This window comes from Macaca fascicularis, chromosome 8 (genome assembly GCF_037993035.2).
Source record: "Macaca fascicularis isolate 582-1 chromosome 8, T2T-MFA8v1.1".
Classification (NCBI taxonomy): Eukaryota; Metazoa; Chordata; class Mammalia; order Primates; family Cercopithecidae; genus Macaca; species Macaca fascicularis.
In genome coordinates this window covers 101,707,501-101,721,278 of record NC_088382.1, presented here as the reverse complement: position 1 = coordinate 101,721,278, position 13,778 = coordinate 101,707,501, and the positions used below count along the sequence as shown (strand labels likewise).

General features: G+C 37.4%; 1 protein-coding gene across 1 annotated transcript in view; it reads left to right on the top strand.

The window, feature by feature from the left end:
• The window catches only part of RUNX1T1 (RUNX1 partner transcriptional co-repressor 1), a 140,966-nt gene that overhangs the window by 69,362 nt on the left and 57,826 nt on the right, over positions 1-13,778 (top strand). Inside the window, 2 exon segments of the mRNA XM_065519434.2 lie at positions 8,763-8,900; positions 11,326-11,567. Of these exon segments, the coding sequence (XP_065375506.1) occupies positions 8,763-8,900; positions 11,326-11,567 (380 nt within the window).

Genomic DNA, 13,778 nt, shown 5'->3' with positions numbered 1-13,778 from the left:
TTGTTTTGAATGTGTACATGTATGACTACACTGACACTACTATAGTAAAACAGTTTTTAGAGGCTATAGATCATATGTGTATAAATTGCCTTACAAACCTTTTTTTCTGATATCATATACTAAAAAGTCTTAGAAAATATGTTGTGATTACTGAGAGTTGTTAGAAAACTGGTGAATTGAATAATCCAGTAGTATTTTTCTAGATTTATCTTTAGTGATTAATTTTTCCAGGATGTAAAAATTCTTTTGGAATTCTTTTTGGATGATTAGAGGAAAAAAGAGATACACAGATAATTTCATCTTGAGTTAAAACTGTGTGTCAGACACTGCTAAGTGCTGGGACTATAAAAACAAATAAAATGTCATCATTTCTCTTAAGTAAATTGTGGTCTAAATACTGTGTGCTCAGTGCTGCCAAGAGGGATTTAGACAGTCTAATATGAGAACTTGGGACAAACTCGGCCAGCCGGGGATAGAAAGGTTGTCAGCAAAAGGTTTCTGGCTGAAGTAACACCTGAAGGGAGTTTTAAAGGAATGATGGACTTAATTAGGCAGTGGTGGGGTGAAGAGTATTCAAGGAAAGGGATGCAGTGAGTATGAAAGTCAGAGTGACCAGGGGCATTTGGAGAACTGCACCTGTCTAGTATGGAGGTCAGAGGTGGGGATGGGGTGCATGGCAGAAATGAAGATGTGTTTGGAGCAGTCGCAGGAGCCAGATGGGTCACAAAGGTCTTTCTATGTCCTGTTAAGGAGCACAGACTTTATATTTAAGGTTATAAGAGACATTTGAAGATTACAAGAGGAGAGAGGCAGGATCTCTGGTCACACCACTGGCATACATAGAAAAATAACTGGATGTGGTTTGGAGAATGTATCGGAGATGGGTGGGAGTCCATTCAATGACTTGTTGAATAGGTCAGCCAAGAGATGGTAGATGATTCAGGTTCTAGAAATGAGTAGCCCTCTGGAGGTTTGGGTCTAGAATTTGGGAGGAATATCGACTACAGTTATTCTCATACTGGCCACAGAGTGAATAAAGTCACCCTTTCCAGAGTGCTTACCATGTATCAGGCATTTGACCAAGAATGCAGTACACATTATCTGAGTTTATTCCCACAATACAGGAGCTGCAGAACATGGCCAGTTTTACGTAGGGGATGGCAAATTCTAGTCCCGTCTCTGAAGTCCAATGATAACACAAATGAAATCACTAAGGAAGCGTATAGATTAAAAATTTGAAAAGGGTCTAAGAAGGAATTTTAGGGGAAGATGTCAGTAGTTATCACAGATCAGGAAAATGAGGAGCCCTTAAGTGACTGAAAAGGAGAAGCGAGGAAGGCCAGAGAAAGAGAGTATTAGACTCATGGGATTGTGGGGATGCAGATGGTTCAGGGAGGAAGTGGGGAAGCTTCAGATGCTACAGAGACGCCAGACAAAGTAGTGTACATGTTTCTTGGATTAATAATAAAGAGACAATTGAGAAGAGATTTAGTGGAGTTTAGGAGGATATCTTGATGCTACATGCCAGGGTTTTTGGTTTTTTGAGATGGGGTTTCACTGTGTTACCCAGGCTGGAGTGCAGTGGCAAGATCTTGGCTCACTGCAGCCTCTGCCTGCCAGGCTCAAGAGATTTTCCTGCCTCAGCCTCCTGCGTAGGAGGGACTACAGGCATGTGCCACCACGCCTGGCTAATTTTTGTATTTTTGTATTTTTTTTTTTTTTTTTGTAGAGACAGGGCTTCACCATGTTGGGCCAGGGTCGTCTTGAACTCTCGTACTCAAGTGATCCACCCACCTTAGCCTCCCAAAATGCTGGAATTACAGTCATGAGCTACCACACTCCACCTTACATGCCAGGGTTATTTTATCAGCATTTCTTGGTTTAGGTGAAAATCAGCTCAATCTAGGTTTTAGGCAAAGAAGGAATTGATTGACTAGGAATCTGTAGAAGGTTTGGAAGACCCAAATTGTAGGAATTTTACCTATGTGACAAGTCCCTAGTATTCAGTAGAATTAGGGACTTTATTTACCACTGCCATGATAATCTCTTATTACTTCTCTTTGCTTCTTTCTGCCTGTTAGTTGCTGGCTTTTGTATTGCAGACCTGCTTTCTAGACGTGGAAGGTGCCGTTTTCTACCCCTGGAGAGGGATTATTTTTCTTTCCTCCACTCTAAATATAAAGATCTTGGAGAAGGACTGATACTGCCTATCTTGGACTAGGTGCTATGTCTGGGCCTGTTGGTGTCTTGGGTACAAGTTCATGAAAGAACATGGTAGTTCCCAAGGTAGTTATGAGATTAGAGGGAATGGCAGTTTCTAGCATGGGGAGAGAAGTGTTTAGACAGACAGTCTCATAGGTTTCTGCTCTTAGTGCATGGAAGATGGACTGGGAGATGAAGAACCAGAGAAAGTGACTATAGATTCTCTTTTAAGAGCCTGCTCTATGAAAGAAAATCCTAGTGATTATTTTGGTGACAACTAAAGAGGGAGAATTGGACTTTAGAATGTGTATTTTATAACTTAATCATTGATGAGGATTTAGTAATGAGGATTGAAAATGTATTTGAAAAGAAGAGGTAGACATTAATTTTAATGTTTATGGGAGAAAAATTGATATGCAGACATTCTTATGGACTTGGAAATTTATGTGAACAGAAGAAGGCTAGTTATAATCACCACTTTCAAAGTAATTGTATTTGTGGTCACTTCGTTATCAAATATATGTTTTCAGGGTGGTCATCTTTATGTTTGTAATGATCGTAAGCCATATATGTAGAAAGAAACCAGAGAATATTAGTATTTGCAAAAGATCTTTAGGAAGATAAGAAAAGTAATTTATAGATAAGAAAAGTAGAATTCAAAAAAGTGAAGGGAAGTAATCACTTACAGATACAACAGTGCCTATTAGAAAAGAAGGGACTATTTGCTCCCTGGGTCCGTGTTTAGAAAGTGAGGACATCTTTCTCACAACCTCTTCAGTAGACCTCCCTTCGTGGCCCATTGTCCAGAATTGAATCACATCACCCACCTCTGAAGCCTGCTATTGAAAAAGAAACTGTGATAATCTGACTAATGTGCAACAAGGAGGATTTGCCCCCAAAGATTATGGGAAGAGGATGAGTACCTAAACAAAGTCAGGGCTCTCCAGCAAGGAAGAAAGCAGCGAGGAAGAAAGCAACAAGTGTTGTTGAATAAGAACTCAGCAGTGTCTGCAACATGGACTAAGCTAAAGAGCTTATATTTTATTCCGTGGACAATGGGACTCTCCTGAAGGTTTTAGATCAGAGAATAGATAAGATCCTATTTGTGTTTCAGCAAAAATGCTATTCATAAAACATCTATGGTCTTAGTGCATTTGTGCTGCTATATTGGTACCTTAGACTGGATAGTGTAAACAAGATAAATTATTTCTCATACTTCTGGAGGCTAGGAAATGCAAAATCAAGGTACTGGCAGGTTGGGTAAGGGCCTAGTCTCTGCTTTCAAGATGGCAGCTTGTTGCTGGAATGCTGCTTCACATGGCAGAAGAGATGAGGGGCAAAGTGGCCTCCCTAGCTCTCTCCAGTGCATTTATAAGGGACCAGTCCCATCCATGATGGTAGAGCCCTTATGGTCTGAGTGCCTCCCAAAAGCCCCACTTCTTAATGCTATCATATTGGTGATTAAGTTTCAGCACATGAATTTTGGGAAACATTCAGATCACAGCACCTGTGGTAAGACATGAGGTGAGACGTCATTCTATATAAGTTAGTTGCAAAGTTGAACTAAATTTCAGGTCTCCATTATCTTCCCATGTTACCTACATTCTATCCTCTCTCTGTGTGTACTGTTGATGGTGTGTGTTTGTCTTTTACCATGAAATTTGGTATCTTTGAACTGACGATAATATAAGGAATGAATTTCTAATAGTTAGAAATGTAACTATCCTTCCTATGATCACCACAACTATATTAATACGTATTTATTAAGCATCCTCCTCAGGAGGATTTTTAAAAAATATTGCCATTGAATGCTTACCGTTTGCATTAGTTGGAATGTTTGGGTGTATCATATATACATGTGACCATCATACAGAAAGGCTGTGATAAATGCTAAAAGAAAGGCAGAGGTAATGTGATATGGCTGTTGCCCGGTGCAGTTGAGGGAAGCTGAAAGAGGATGTGTCATCTACAGTGAGCAGTGAAGAATGTGCAGGGTGGGACAGGTTATTCTAGATGAGGGAAACAGCAAGAAAAAGAAAGGCAGAAAAGCCAAGGAGTACCAACGTGACTGGTATTGATAGAGCCTATGATTGAGGGAAAAGTCAGGAATGGATCATGGAGTCGATGGCACAAGAGAATGAAGCTCACACCTGTTGGTACCTAATGTAAGTAGGCACAGTGCTAGGGTTTAAAACGTGCAATCTCATTCAATCTCACCACATTCCTATGAGGGACAGAGGATCATTTTTGCATTTTTCTCAGGAGGGACTGAGGCTTGGGAAAACTAACTTGCCTGAGAACTCACTACTAATGGTTGAAAGAGTCAAGATTTGAAACCAGTCTGCCTTAACTCAGGAAGTTTTTCTGTTATGCCAAATACCCCACTGTGTCATTTCATGATGCTTAGCATGTTAGCATTTGACTCTCATTCTTGGGCATTGCGGAAGGGTTCTGAGCAGGAATGGGCTCATCACAAAGCTCATCAGGGAAGGGTGGAGGCTGGAGGGAGGGCAGAAGCAACCAGCACCATTGTTGTGGTCCATGGATAGTCTCCTGTAACATCTGACACCCGGACATTGGAGTCACTACATAGCATCATTTTCGGAACTGTATTTGCCGTCTTTTCCAGTGAAATAAAAATTAAAATTCTATACCCACCTTGATGCCTCTCTAGCTTCCTCCTTCTTTCCTATTTCCTGCGACAGGACTTTCATTTCACTTTGGCTTATCCTCTTTAGTACATACCTTCTAGCTGAGCCAACACGTGTTCAAATATGACTAACTCAGACTAACTACTAATTGTCCAAGAAGTTCCTCCTAATCCATAACATCTCTCAGAATTCTATAATAATTGACCTGATAAACTGATAGAAAAAGATGTACCACCTACCAATACTTGAACTCCCTTGTTGTTGTTGTTGTTGTTTTATACTGGTCCTCTCTAGAATGCTATGTAAACAAGGAAAATGCAGAATACCTACTTTTTGTACCTTAGAAACACATCTGGTGCTATTTGAACTAACTAAAGGTAAAGTAAGTGCCATGGCAGATTATGCCATACCTTTTCTTTTTATTAAAAAAAAAAAAAGGAAATGGAAAACATACCACTTCTAGAAGGCCTTGACACTGAACTGGATATTGAAATCATATAGGTAATGTATTAATATATGCCACATTTCTTTTCCATGCATCAACCATCTTTGGTACATATGTGTTGGATATTTGCCGTGTGAGAGAAACATTACCCAGAGGGAAGATCGTCTTTAGAAGTAGTGTGAATCGTTAAGGTAGAAGTAAAGTCAGCCCTTTTTGATTTTACTTACCTTTGCTACATGATCTGATGGAGGTTCGTTCTTTTTCTTTTTTCTTTTGACTTTTAATCATTTTGTGTCAGTCTTTGGCTATATGTCAGAATTCCCCTATTACAACTAAAAAATGGAAATTACATACCAGGACACTATAATTTCCATGAACCTAAAAAATTATATAAAAAATATTATAACTTAATATTGGTTTTAGCATGTCCTCTAATTTGAAATGGAGTGAAATGCTTCTGTGGTTAAATCAGCTTGCTTGTGCTGTTTGCTATAAAAGTTTCAAGAATATACATTTCAAAAAAAGTTTTTAAATAATCCAAAACAAATGCAACAGGGCTCAGCACACTTGAAACACATTTTCTGAATTTATCTTAAATCTCTGTGCTCCAGAGAGTGTTCATGTGTATGTGGATTAGGCCTGGCTGGTTATTTCACCATCTATCTCCATCCTGGATTGATTGCACTGAACAGCACAGAATGAGTTACATATGGTCCCACTTTGTCTCAGTTTGTAGGACCTCTGGGCTGGAACTCCATTTGATCAGAGTGAAGCTAACCATTGCAGAAATTTGGCTAACGTCAAAACCCTAAATATGTGCACATATACATGTATTCTGGCTAGAATGTTCATATTCCTGTTAGAAGTAGTGGTGTTTTCTATGCATTGGCTCAGTAGTTATTGTGGACGTTTCAAGAATTAAAAAAATAATCTACAGATGATGATGTTGCTGTTCTGGATAGGAATCATGTTACAAATGTGGACCAAGACAATATTCAGATGTTTTCAAATCAAAATTATGAATATACCAAAAACTTTCTAAAATTGGGAAGGAAGAAGATAGGAATACAAAGATTATCTTAAATACAAACTTAAAATTGAGGAGGAAACCTATTGTCAAATTTATCATTTCTTTTTTTTAGTGTAGTCTATTAAAAAAAGAAAAATAGGCTTCAAATATATTTAAAGTTTAGATATTGCTCCTTGACTCATAAACTTGAGTCAGGTAGGGGGCTGTGCACATTAAGGTCCAGCTTGTAGCCACTGAGGGTAAAGGAAGCTGTTGAGGGTAACTTACTCCCCCATCAGGCTCTTGTCTCTCTGTTTTGTTCTTTTTCCTCGTCTTCTTTTTCCTCCTATTGCTTTATTTATTTTTTTGTTACTCCCACTTCCCCTCCCCCTCCTGCTCTTCCTTTCTCTGTCTGTGCAACCACGTGCTTCAAATCTGTGTATCTGGACTGCCTTCTCTAACAGTTCCGTGTGAGTGTTAGCAGAATGAAAACCAGATGGACCAGCAGTTCCCACTGTTATCTCCCAGCCGACGCTGGCAAGCCTCCTCTTCTCCCTCCCTCCTTGGCATGACAGAAATATTTGCCTTTATTTAGGGAGACTTGTATTTGCTGCTGTACCTCTTCCCTCAGCTGCAACATAAGTGGGAAGCTATTTATTCCCTTGTTGCTGAGGTTGGTTGAGGTGAGTAGAATGTGCAATGAATTTAACTATTGAAGAAGCAGTTTTAAGCCTGCCTAACTTCTGTATTTTTCTAGACTAAGTGACTTACTGGTTTTTAAATGCTCTGGAATAGCAATCTGAAGACAAGTTTTTAACAATAGACAAAGGTGAAAATGCTCTTCGTGTGTGTCTCTACGATCCTTTCACCCAGAACACTTTTATTCACTATAGGCACATCCATTGTTATTCAGTCAGAGGTAGAGATTCAGAAATGGAGACCCTGATATTTCTGTTAACTCATCAATAATAATAATAATAGCTTACTGTGCAAATACTCTTATTAGAATGATGATTATTTTCATTCTCTTATTGCATCTTCCCTAAAGTGATATCAACATTATTTCAACTTCTAAATGTTGTGTTTTATTGCAACCCAAGTGTTAAGAAATTGCTTTGAACAAAAATGAGGTAGATTTGGAATTGTGATAGGGTTTTTCCTTTTCTTTCAATAATTGACCTTTAAGTAGTTTTGAGAATTTCTCACTGTGGTTATTGTAACGTTTTTTAAAGGCTTGTTCTTTCTTAATAGTTACTTCACTTTTCTAAAAGCCCAAGTGTGAGATATTTGTGTCTATAACTGCAAGAGGTGCCTCGAAACACTTTGGGTGTGTGTGTGTTCTTGTTCATGCCTACACATGTTTGTGAAAGAATTAGATCTAAAGAAACAACCAAAAATAGAGACTCTGATACTGCTATTGACTAACTCATTGTGCAAATGCTCTTATTTGAATGATTATTTTTATTCTTTTATTGCATCTTCCTTAAGATGATAGCAACATTATTTCAACTTTTAAATGTTTATTACAACCAAAGTGTTAAGAAATTGCTTTGAACAGATCAAAAGGTCTGTTGCTTTGATAAGTAGATTGAGAAAAACAGTTCAAAATGTCAAGGGAAAAGTACACTTAAGAGAAAGCATTTCGGAAGCATGAATGTCCATTATTGGGTAATCAGTAAATTTTTTCGTATCTGCCACAAACTCATGAAAACAATATTGGCAGTGTCTAGTTCTTTTTAGTTCTCCATTTGGGACTTTTACATTCTCACTCCTGTTTGAAATGATTAATTGGAGTATTGGTTTCATGCTTTTAAAATGGCAAGTCATAAATTTACACATTCTAAGTAAATAATAGCTTCACTTCATTGTATAACACATTTCACTTATGTAGCAGTGATTTTTAAAACAGGGCAGGAAAAATTGAAGTGTGAAATATGTCTGGAAGACAATAACCTGTTTCATCTAAGAGGCCAGGAAACTAAGGATAGCAAAGGGATGGCAGGTGTTACAGAAAATCATTACAAAGAGCTGGCTCCTACCAGTATCTCACCTGCATAACAGACTTCAGGTTTTTGTTATTTCTGAGCTGTCATGAGGGGTTCATTATCATCCCACTTCCTCATCTATTTTCTACCTCTTGCTAACATTGGCTTCAGCTTCCAGTGCAGTTGTGCTGCTGCATATAACACTACCAAGGTAGCATCTGCCAAAGCCAGAAATAACAATAGGATATAATATAACCTAGTTACGAATGAGGTCCTGCCATCTGTGCTATACCTTCTTAAGTGGGGTTTGGATGATAAAATCCTGATTTAAACTTCAGTAGATAAGCGTATTTTATTGATAGAAGATGTTGAATTTCTTCTGTTCACTTGCTTTTAAAAAAGATAAACCCCACTTGAAAAACTGAGGTGCTTAAGGAGTAAAATAATATGTTCCTGGTGGCATCCTCCAGATCGTACTGAGAAGCACTCCACAATGCCAGACTCACCTGTGGATGTGAAGACGCAATCTAGGCTGACTCCTCCAACGATGCCACCTCCCCCAACTACTCAAGGAGCTCCAAGAACCAGTTCATTCACACCGACAACATGTAAGTAGTCATTTCAGGCTTTTGAGTTTCGGTTTTAAAGTTTAAATTAGATTTTTTTTTTCTGCAAATAAAAAAATAAAGGGAAAATAAGATTCAGCATCAATGTATAATGCAGAAATGAAGCAAAAAAAAAAAAAATCATTTGTTTGCCAGTGAGTAGGTACTGAGCACAGAAGTATCATAGCTTAGGTATAATTTGTATGACTGCCAATATTTGCCTTCCTTTTCATTATTGCTTCAAAGTTGTAGTCTGCTATGATTTTAGCAAATGAAGCAGCATTTCATCTGTAATTCCAGTTGTTACCACTATAACTTCTAATTCATCTTAATGTGGAGCTCTTTTAGTTTGTTCAGCATGACTTGGAACATGGAAATGTCCTATTATTATTTCTAGGTTACTTCTGGTCTTTTAACACCATTTTCATCTATTTAGAGTGGTTGCAAATAATGTTAAAATATAATATCCTTGAGTTAAAAGGGATATTGATATGCAACAATATCATACAGAAAATTTTCTGAAGTGAGAAGTGCCTTTCTTGCCCTTTTTTTTTTTTTTTGAAAGGGGACAGAATCTCGCTCTGTCACCCAGGCTGGAATGCAGTGGCACGATCTCAGTTGACTGCAACCTCTGCCTCCCAGGTTCAAGCGATTCTCCTGCCTCAGCCTCCTGAGTAGCTGGGATTACAGGCATGCACCACCAAGCCCGGCTAATTTTTGTATTTTTAGTAGATATGGGATTTCACCAGGTTGGTCAGGCTGGTCTTGAACTCCTGACCTCATTATCCTCCCACCTTGGCCTCCGAAAGTGCTGGGGTTACAGGTGTGAGCCGTTGTGCCCGGTTGTGTCTTTCTTGTCTTGAACCTGTCAGACTCTTACTAAAATTTTACTCCATTCCTGCTTGGCTCAAGTCCTGTGTTCTCTCAATGGAGTGTATTGCTTTTGGTACAGTCTAAAGGAAAGGACAGAAAATTCTGACAGAATTGCAACTTCCCATTCTTTCCTGTATATTTCATTAGGGATAGTTAGTAACTTTGTTTTAATAAATCTCAAAATCCGAGTTGAAATTGTTGTCAAGGAATTGTGAAACTAGTAAATGTTATCGGTTGCAGCTATTTTGCACACCATGTGCCATGAAATCCATATGAATGAAAAATAACTAAAAGGCAAAAATAGATCTGTGGGACTATAAGGGATTAGCAAAATACGCATCTCAGGCTGTTTATGCAGTGTTGTGCTGCCATTTAAAAGACCTTTCCAAATGTGTAAGGAGCAGGTGATTGTGCAATGCCAAGTTATAACGCTGTCATCTTATATTTGGTTTGTTGTTACCCAAAGCCACAGGGGTAGGCATATGTCTCCTGTGAGATGTCCTGGTGAGCTGGCATATCTTGACAGGTTATTATGATACTCATTTGGGACAAGAGAACCATTTTATTATGTCAAAATGAAACTTTTAACAGTAACATCATCTTTAAAACATTTTCAAACTATATCAAAATTAAATTAAAAAGATGGGCTTGATAAAGGTCTGCTTATCAAATTAATTGACTTAACATGATAAAATCAACATTTTCTTTAATGCAAAGGATGCAGATTTTTAAATTGTGGTTCTTATGGATTATCAACTTTTTGCTTTCTTTTTATGTACTTCTTATTAGTGTACATATTAATGGGTTACAGAGTGACAGGGATTGTCATCTTGATGTTCAAACAAATTTTATCAGAAATGAATTTACTGAATTATCACCACTCCATGCTCTTGGCTGAATTGAGATGTCTCCTTTTGATTTCTTGAAATAACTCCTTGTTAAACACCATATCCATTTTGGCTTTGTACTTGAAATATGCATTTTTCCTAAAGAAGTAGTTAAGAAGTATGAGGGGGAGAAAATAGCCTTCTAATTGGGTGGTGGAAGGTTAAAACTTGAAAGTCCTATTCCTATAAACACAGCTGTCAGTTGTGTGTACAAAACATGATTAAAAATGTTCAATGATAAATTTAGTCTCCACCAAATGTACACTTTCTCTAGGGGAGCAGTTTGGAAAGGAATAGTCCTGTTATATTGATGTAAGCCTGCGACAAAAGGCTGACATCCGAAGCTGTCTGTTCTATTTTTGAAACATTTCAGGTGGTTGGCATATGTGCACATGGGAGGCAGGGCTGGCCCTGGGTTGCAGCAGACTCCATTTATTATCAGCCTCTGTTCAGGATACCATCACTCAGTATGAGGAGTAGAACCATTTAGTTATAGAGTACCTGAGGATGTAGTAACCATGTGAAGTCCAAGCATTTTTTAAAAGTCCCACATTTAAAAAGTTATAAAACCTTTATGTAGATGTAAATGGTAGGAAACTTGGTGGCAATTTCCTCATGTATGTTCTCTGTAAGTTTATGATTTCCTTCTGATTTTGTGCTCTTGACAGTAACTAATGGCACGAGCCATTCTCCTACAGCCTTGAATGGCGCCCCCTCACCACCCAATGGCTTCAGCAATGGGCCTTCCTCCTCTTCCTCCTCCTCTCTGGCTAATCAACAGCTGCCCCCAGCCTGTGGCGCCAGGCAGCTCAGCAAGCTGAAAAGGTTCCTTACTACCCTGCAGCAGTTTGGCAATGACATTTCACCCGAGATAGGAGAAAGAGTTCGCACCCTCGTTCTGGGACTAGTGGTAAGCAAATGGAAACCAACCCAGTTTTCTTGGTGTAAGGGATAGTGTGAGTGGGAGACTCAGATATGTAGATATGTAGACACTGTTCTCACAGCTATTTTGTTACAATAGTTTCTACATCGGAAGAGTGTGTGCAAGTCTGATTCATGCTATAGTGACAATCTTTTAAATTCTGCATTATATATTGACCCCACCAGAGTTTTTTTTTTTTTCTATTTGATTAATAAAGATATAGTTATACAAATTTATTGTTATATTGGCCATAAACATGTGTCTGTGCGTATATGTGTGTGTGTATATATATGTGTGTATACTTATATATACACACGTCTATGTTTATATATATATACACCCGTGTGTATATATATATATAAACATATATATATATAAAACATATATATATATGTTTATATATATATAAACATACATATATGTTTCAGTATTTCAGTAAGTATACTCTCCTGGCATGTCTAGTAGCTTTCAATGATGACAAAATGGTTTTGTTATGTTGAGTCACTCAATCTGATTGGGTGCTCATTTTAATTTTGTTGCTTTAGGGGATTTTTATCATTGGCCTAGATGAACACGAATTTATAACAACACATTCTTCTTTTATCTAGTGTTGTTTTTAAGATGAATAACATTGAAATTTTTTATTGTAGTAAAATATACATACAGTTTATCATTTTAGCCATTTTTAAGTGTACAGTTTAATGGCATTATGTATATTCACGTTGCTGTATAGCCACCACCACTGTCCATCTCCGGAACTTTTTCATCACCTCAAACTGAAACCTTCTGTATTCATAAAACAGTAACTCCTCATCTCTTTTATCCCCAGCCCCTGGTAAACACTATTTCTTTTTTGTTTTAAAAAAACGAATCTTTGTTATAGGTAGAATTACCGACACCACTAGTTTGAGAAGAGAACTGTTGGTTTTTGCATATTACACTATGTTCTGCACATTGTCACACTGGAAAATAGAACATACATCTTTTTTTGCATCCTAAGTCACTTTTCCATGTGTTGTGATTTTCTATAGAAGCAGAGGATTTTCAAGTATTTAGGAAGGCTAGTCTCCCATATCACACTGAGTCACGGAGAAGCTATGCGTCATATATGCAGTTCTTTCATTGTCCAGGATTATGGTCGAACTCAAATTAGAATGATAGGCAGCAGTCTCCGTTTTCTTGAAATAGATTATTTATTTTTATTATATGGACCTATCGGGGCAAAGCCATACCAGTTGTGTTTTGCAAAAGGAGTTTCAGAATTAGAAGGTTGGGTGAGAGCCTAGTTCAGAAGACATACTTCAAATCATTATAGCCCATATTTGATAGAGATTGTACAATTTAATTTTTAACCATTAACTGCCTCTCCTCCCTGCTCCAAGAACAAAAGACTTCCATGTTTCTCACAATCTATCAGCTCCACCTTGTAAACTTCTAAGACAGGAAGGTGATATTCACAAGAGGTGTGTTGGCATACTTCAGATACTTTTGTCAGTCACTTATCTTTTCCTTTTTATTCTTTCTTGAATTTGCATAATAAGCTTTTTAACATGTAAATAAGTTAGACCAAGGAACCACAAAGTAAATCCAAGGTAATAATTGTATCAAGTAAATGGTGAATGTGTTGTTCTTAGCAAAACAATTTTTTTTTAATTTCATTATAAATTTGACCTGTTCTTTATTAACAGTGGTTCCATAACTGAAAATGCAGAAAAACTTGGTAGCTTTAAGTAGATTTTTCCCAAGTGGCATACTTTTGTGTGAAATACTTTTAAAATATATATATTTTTTAATCTAAAAGCCTAAATAGGAAAATAGGGGAAGACATTAATTAATGATGTCTTACATATAATAGGCAGTGAATATTCATTGAGTAGCAGACTTCTATTTTAAACATTTGGCTTACAAGCCATTTTACGTAATTCTCAGAACTACCATTTGAGGGAGTGATTTTTTTTTTTTTTTGAGGGAGTGATTTTTATATACATTTGATACATGGGCAAACTGAGGTTACAGAGGTTAAGTAAAATATACAAGGCCACCCAGCTGGTAGTGACAGATTTGAACCTAGGTACTAAATCATAATCACATTACGCTGATGTTTAGGTGGAGTTAAGAAAATGTTAGGAAGTACTGTCTTTTTTGTTTTTTTCCTTTAAAAAAATTTTTTTTAGTAATTTTTTTGAGACAGGGTCTTTC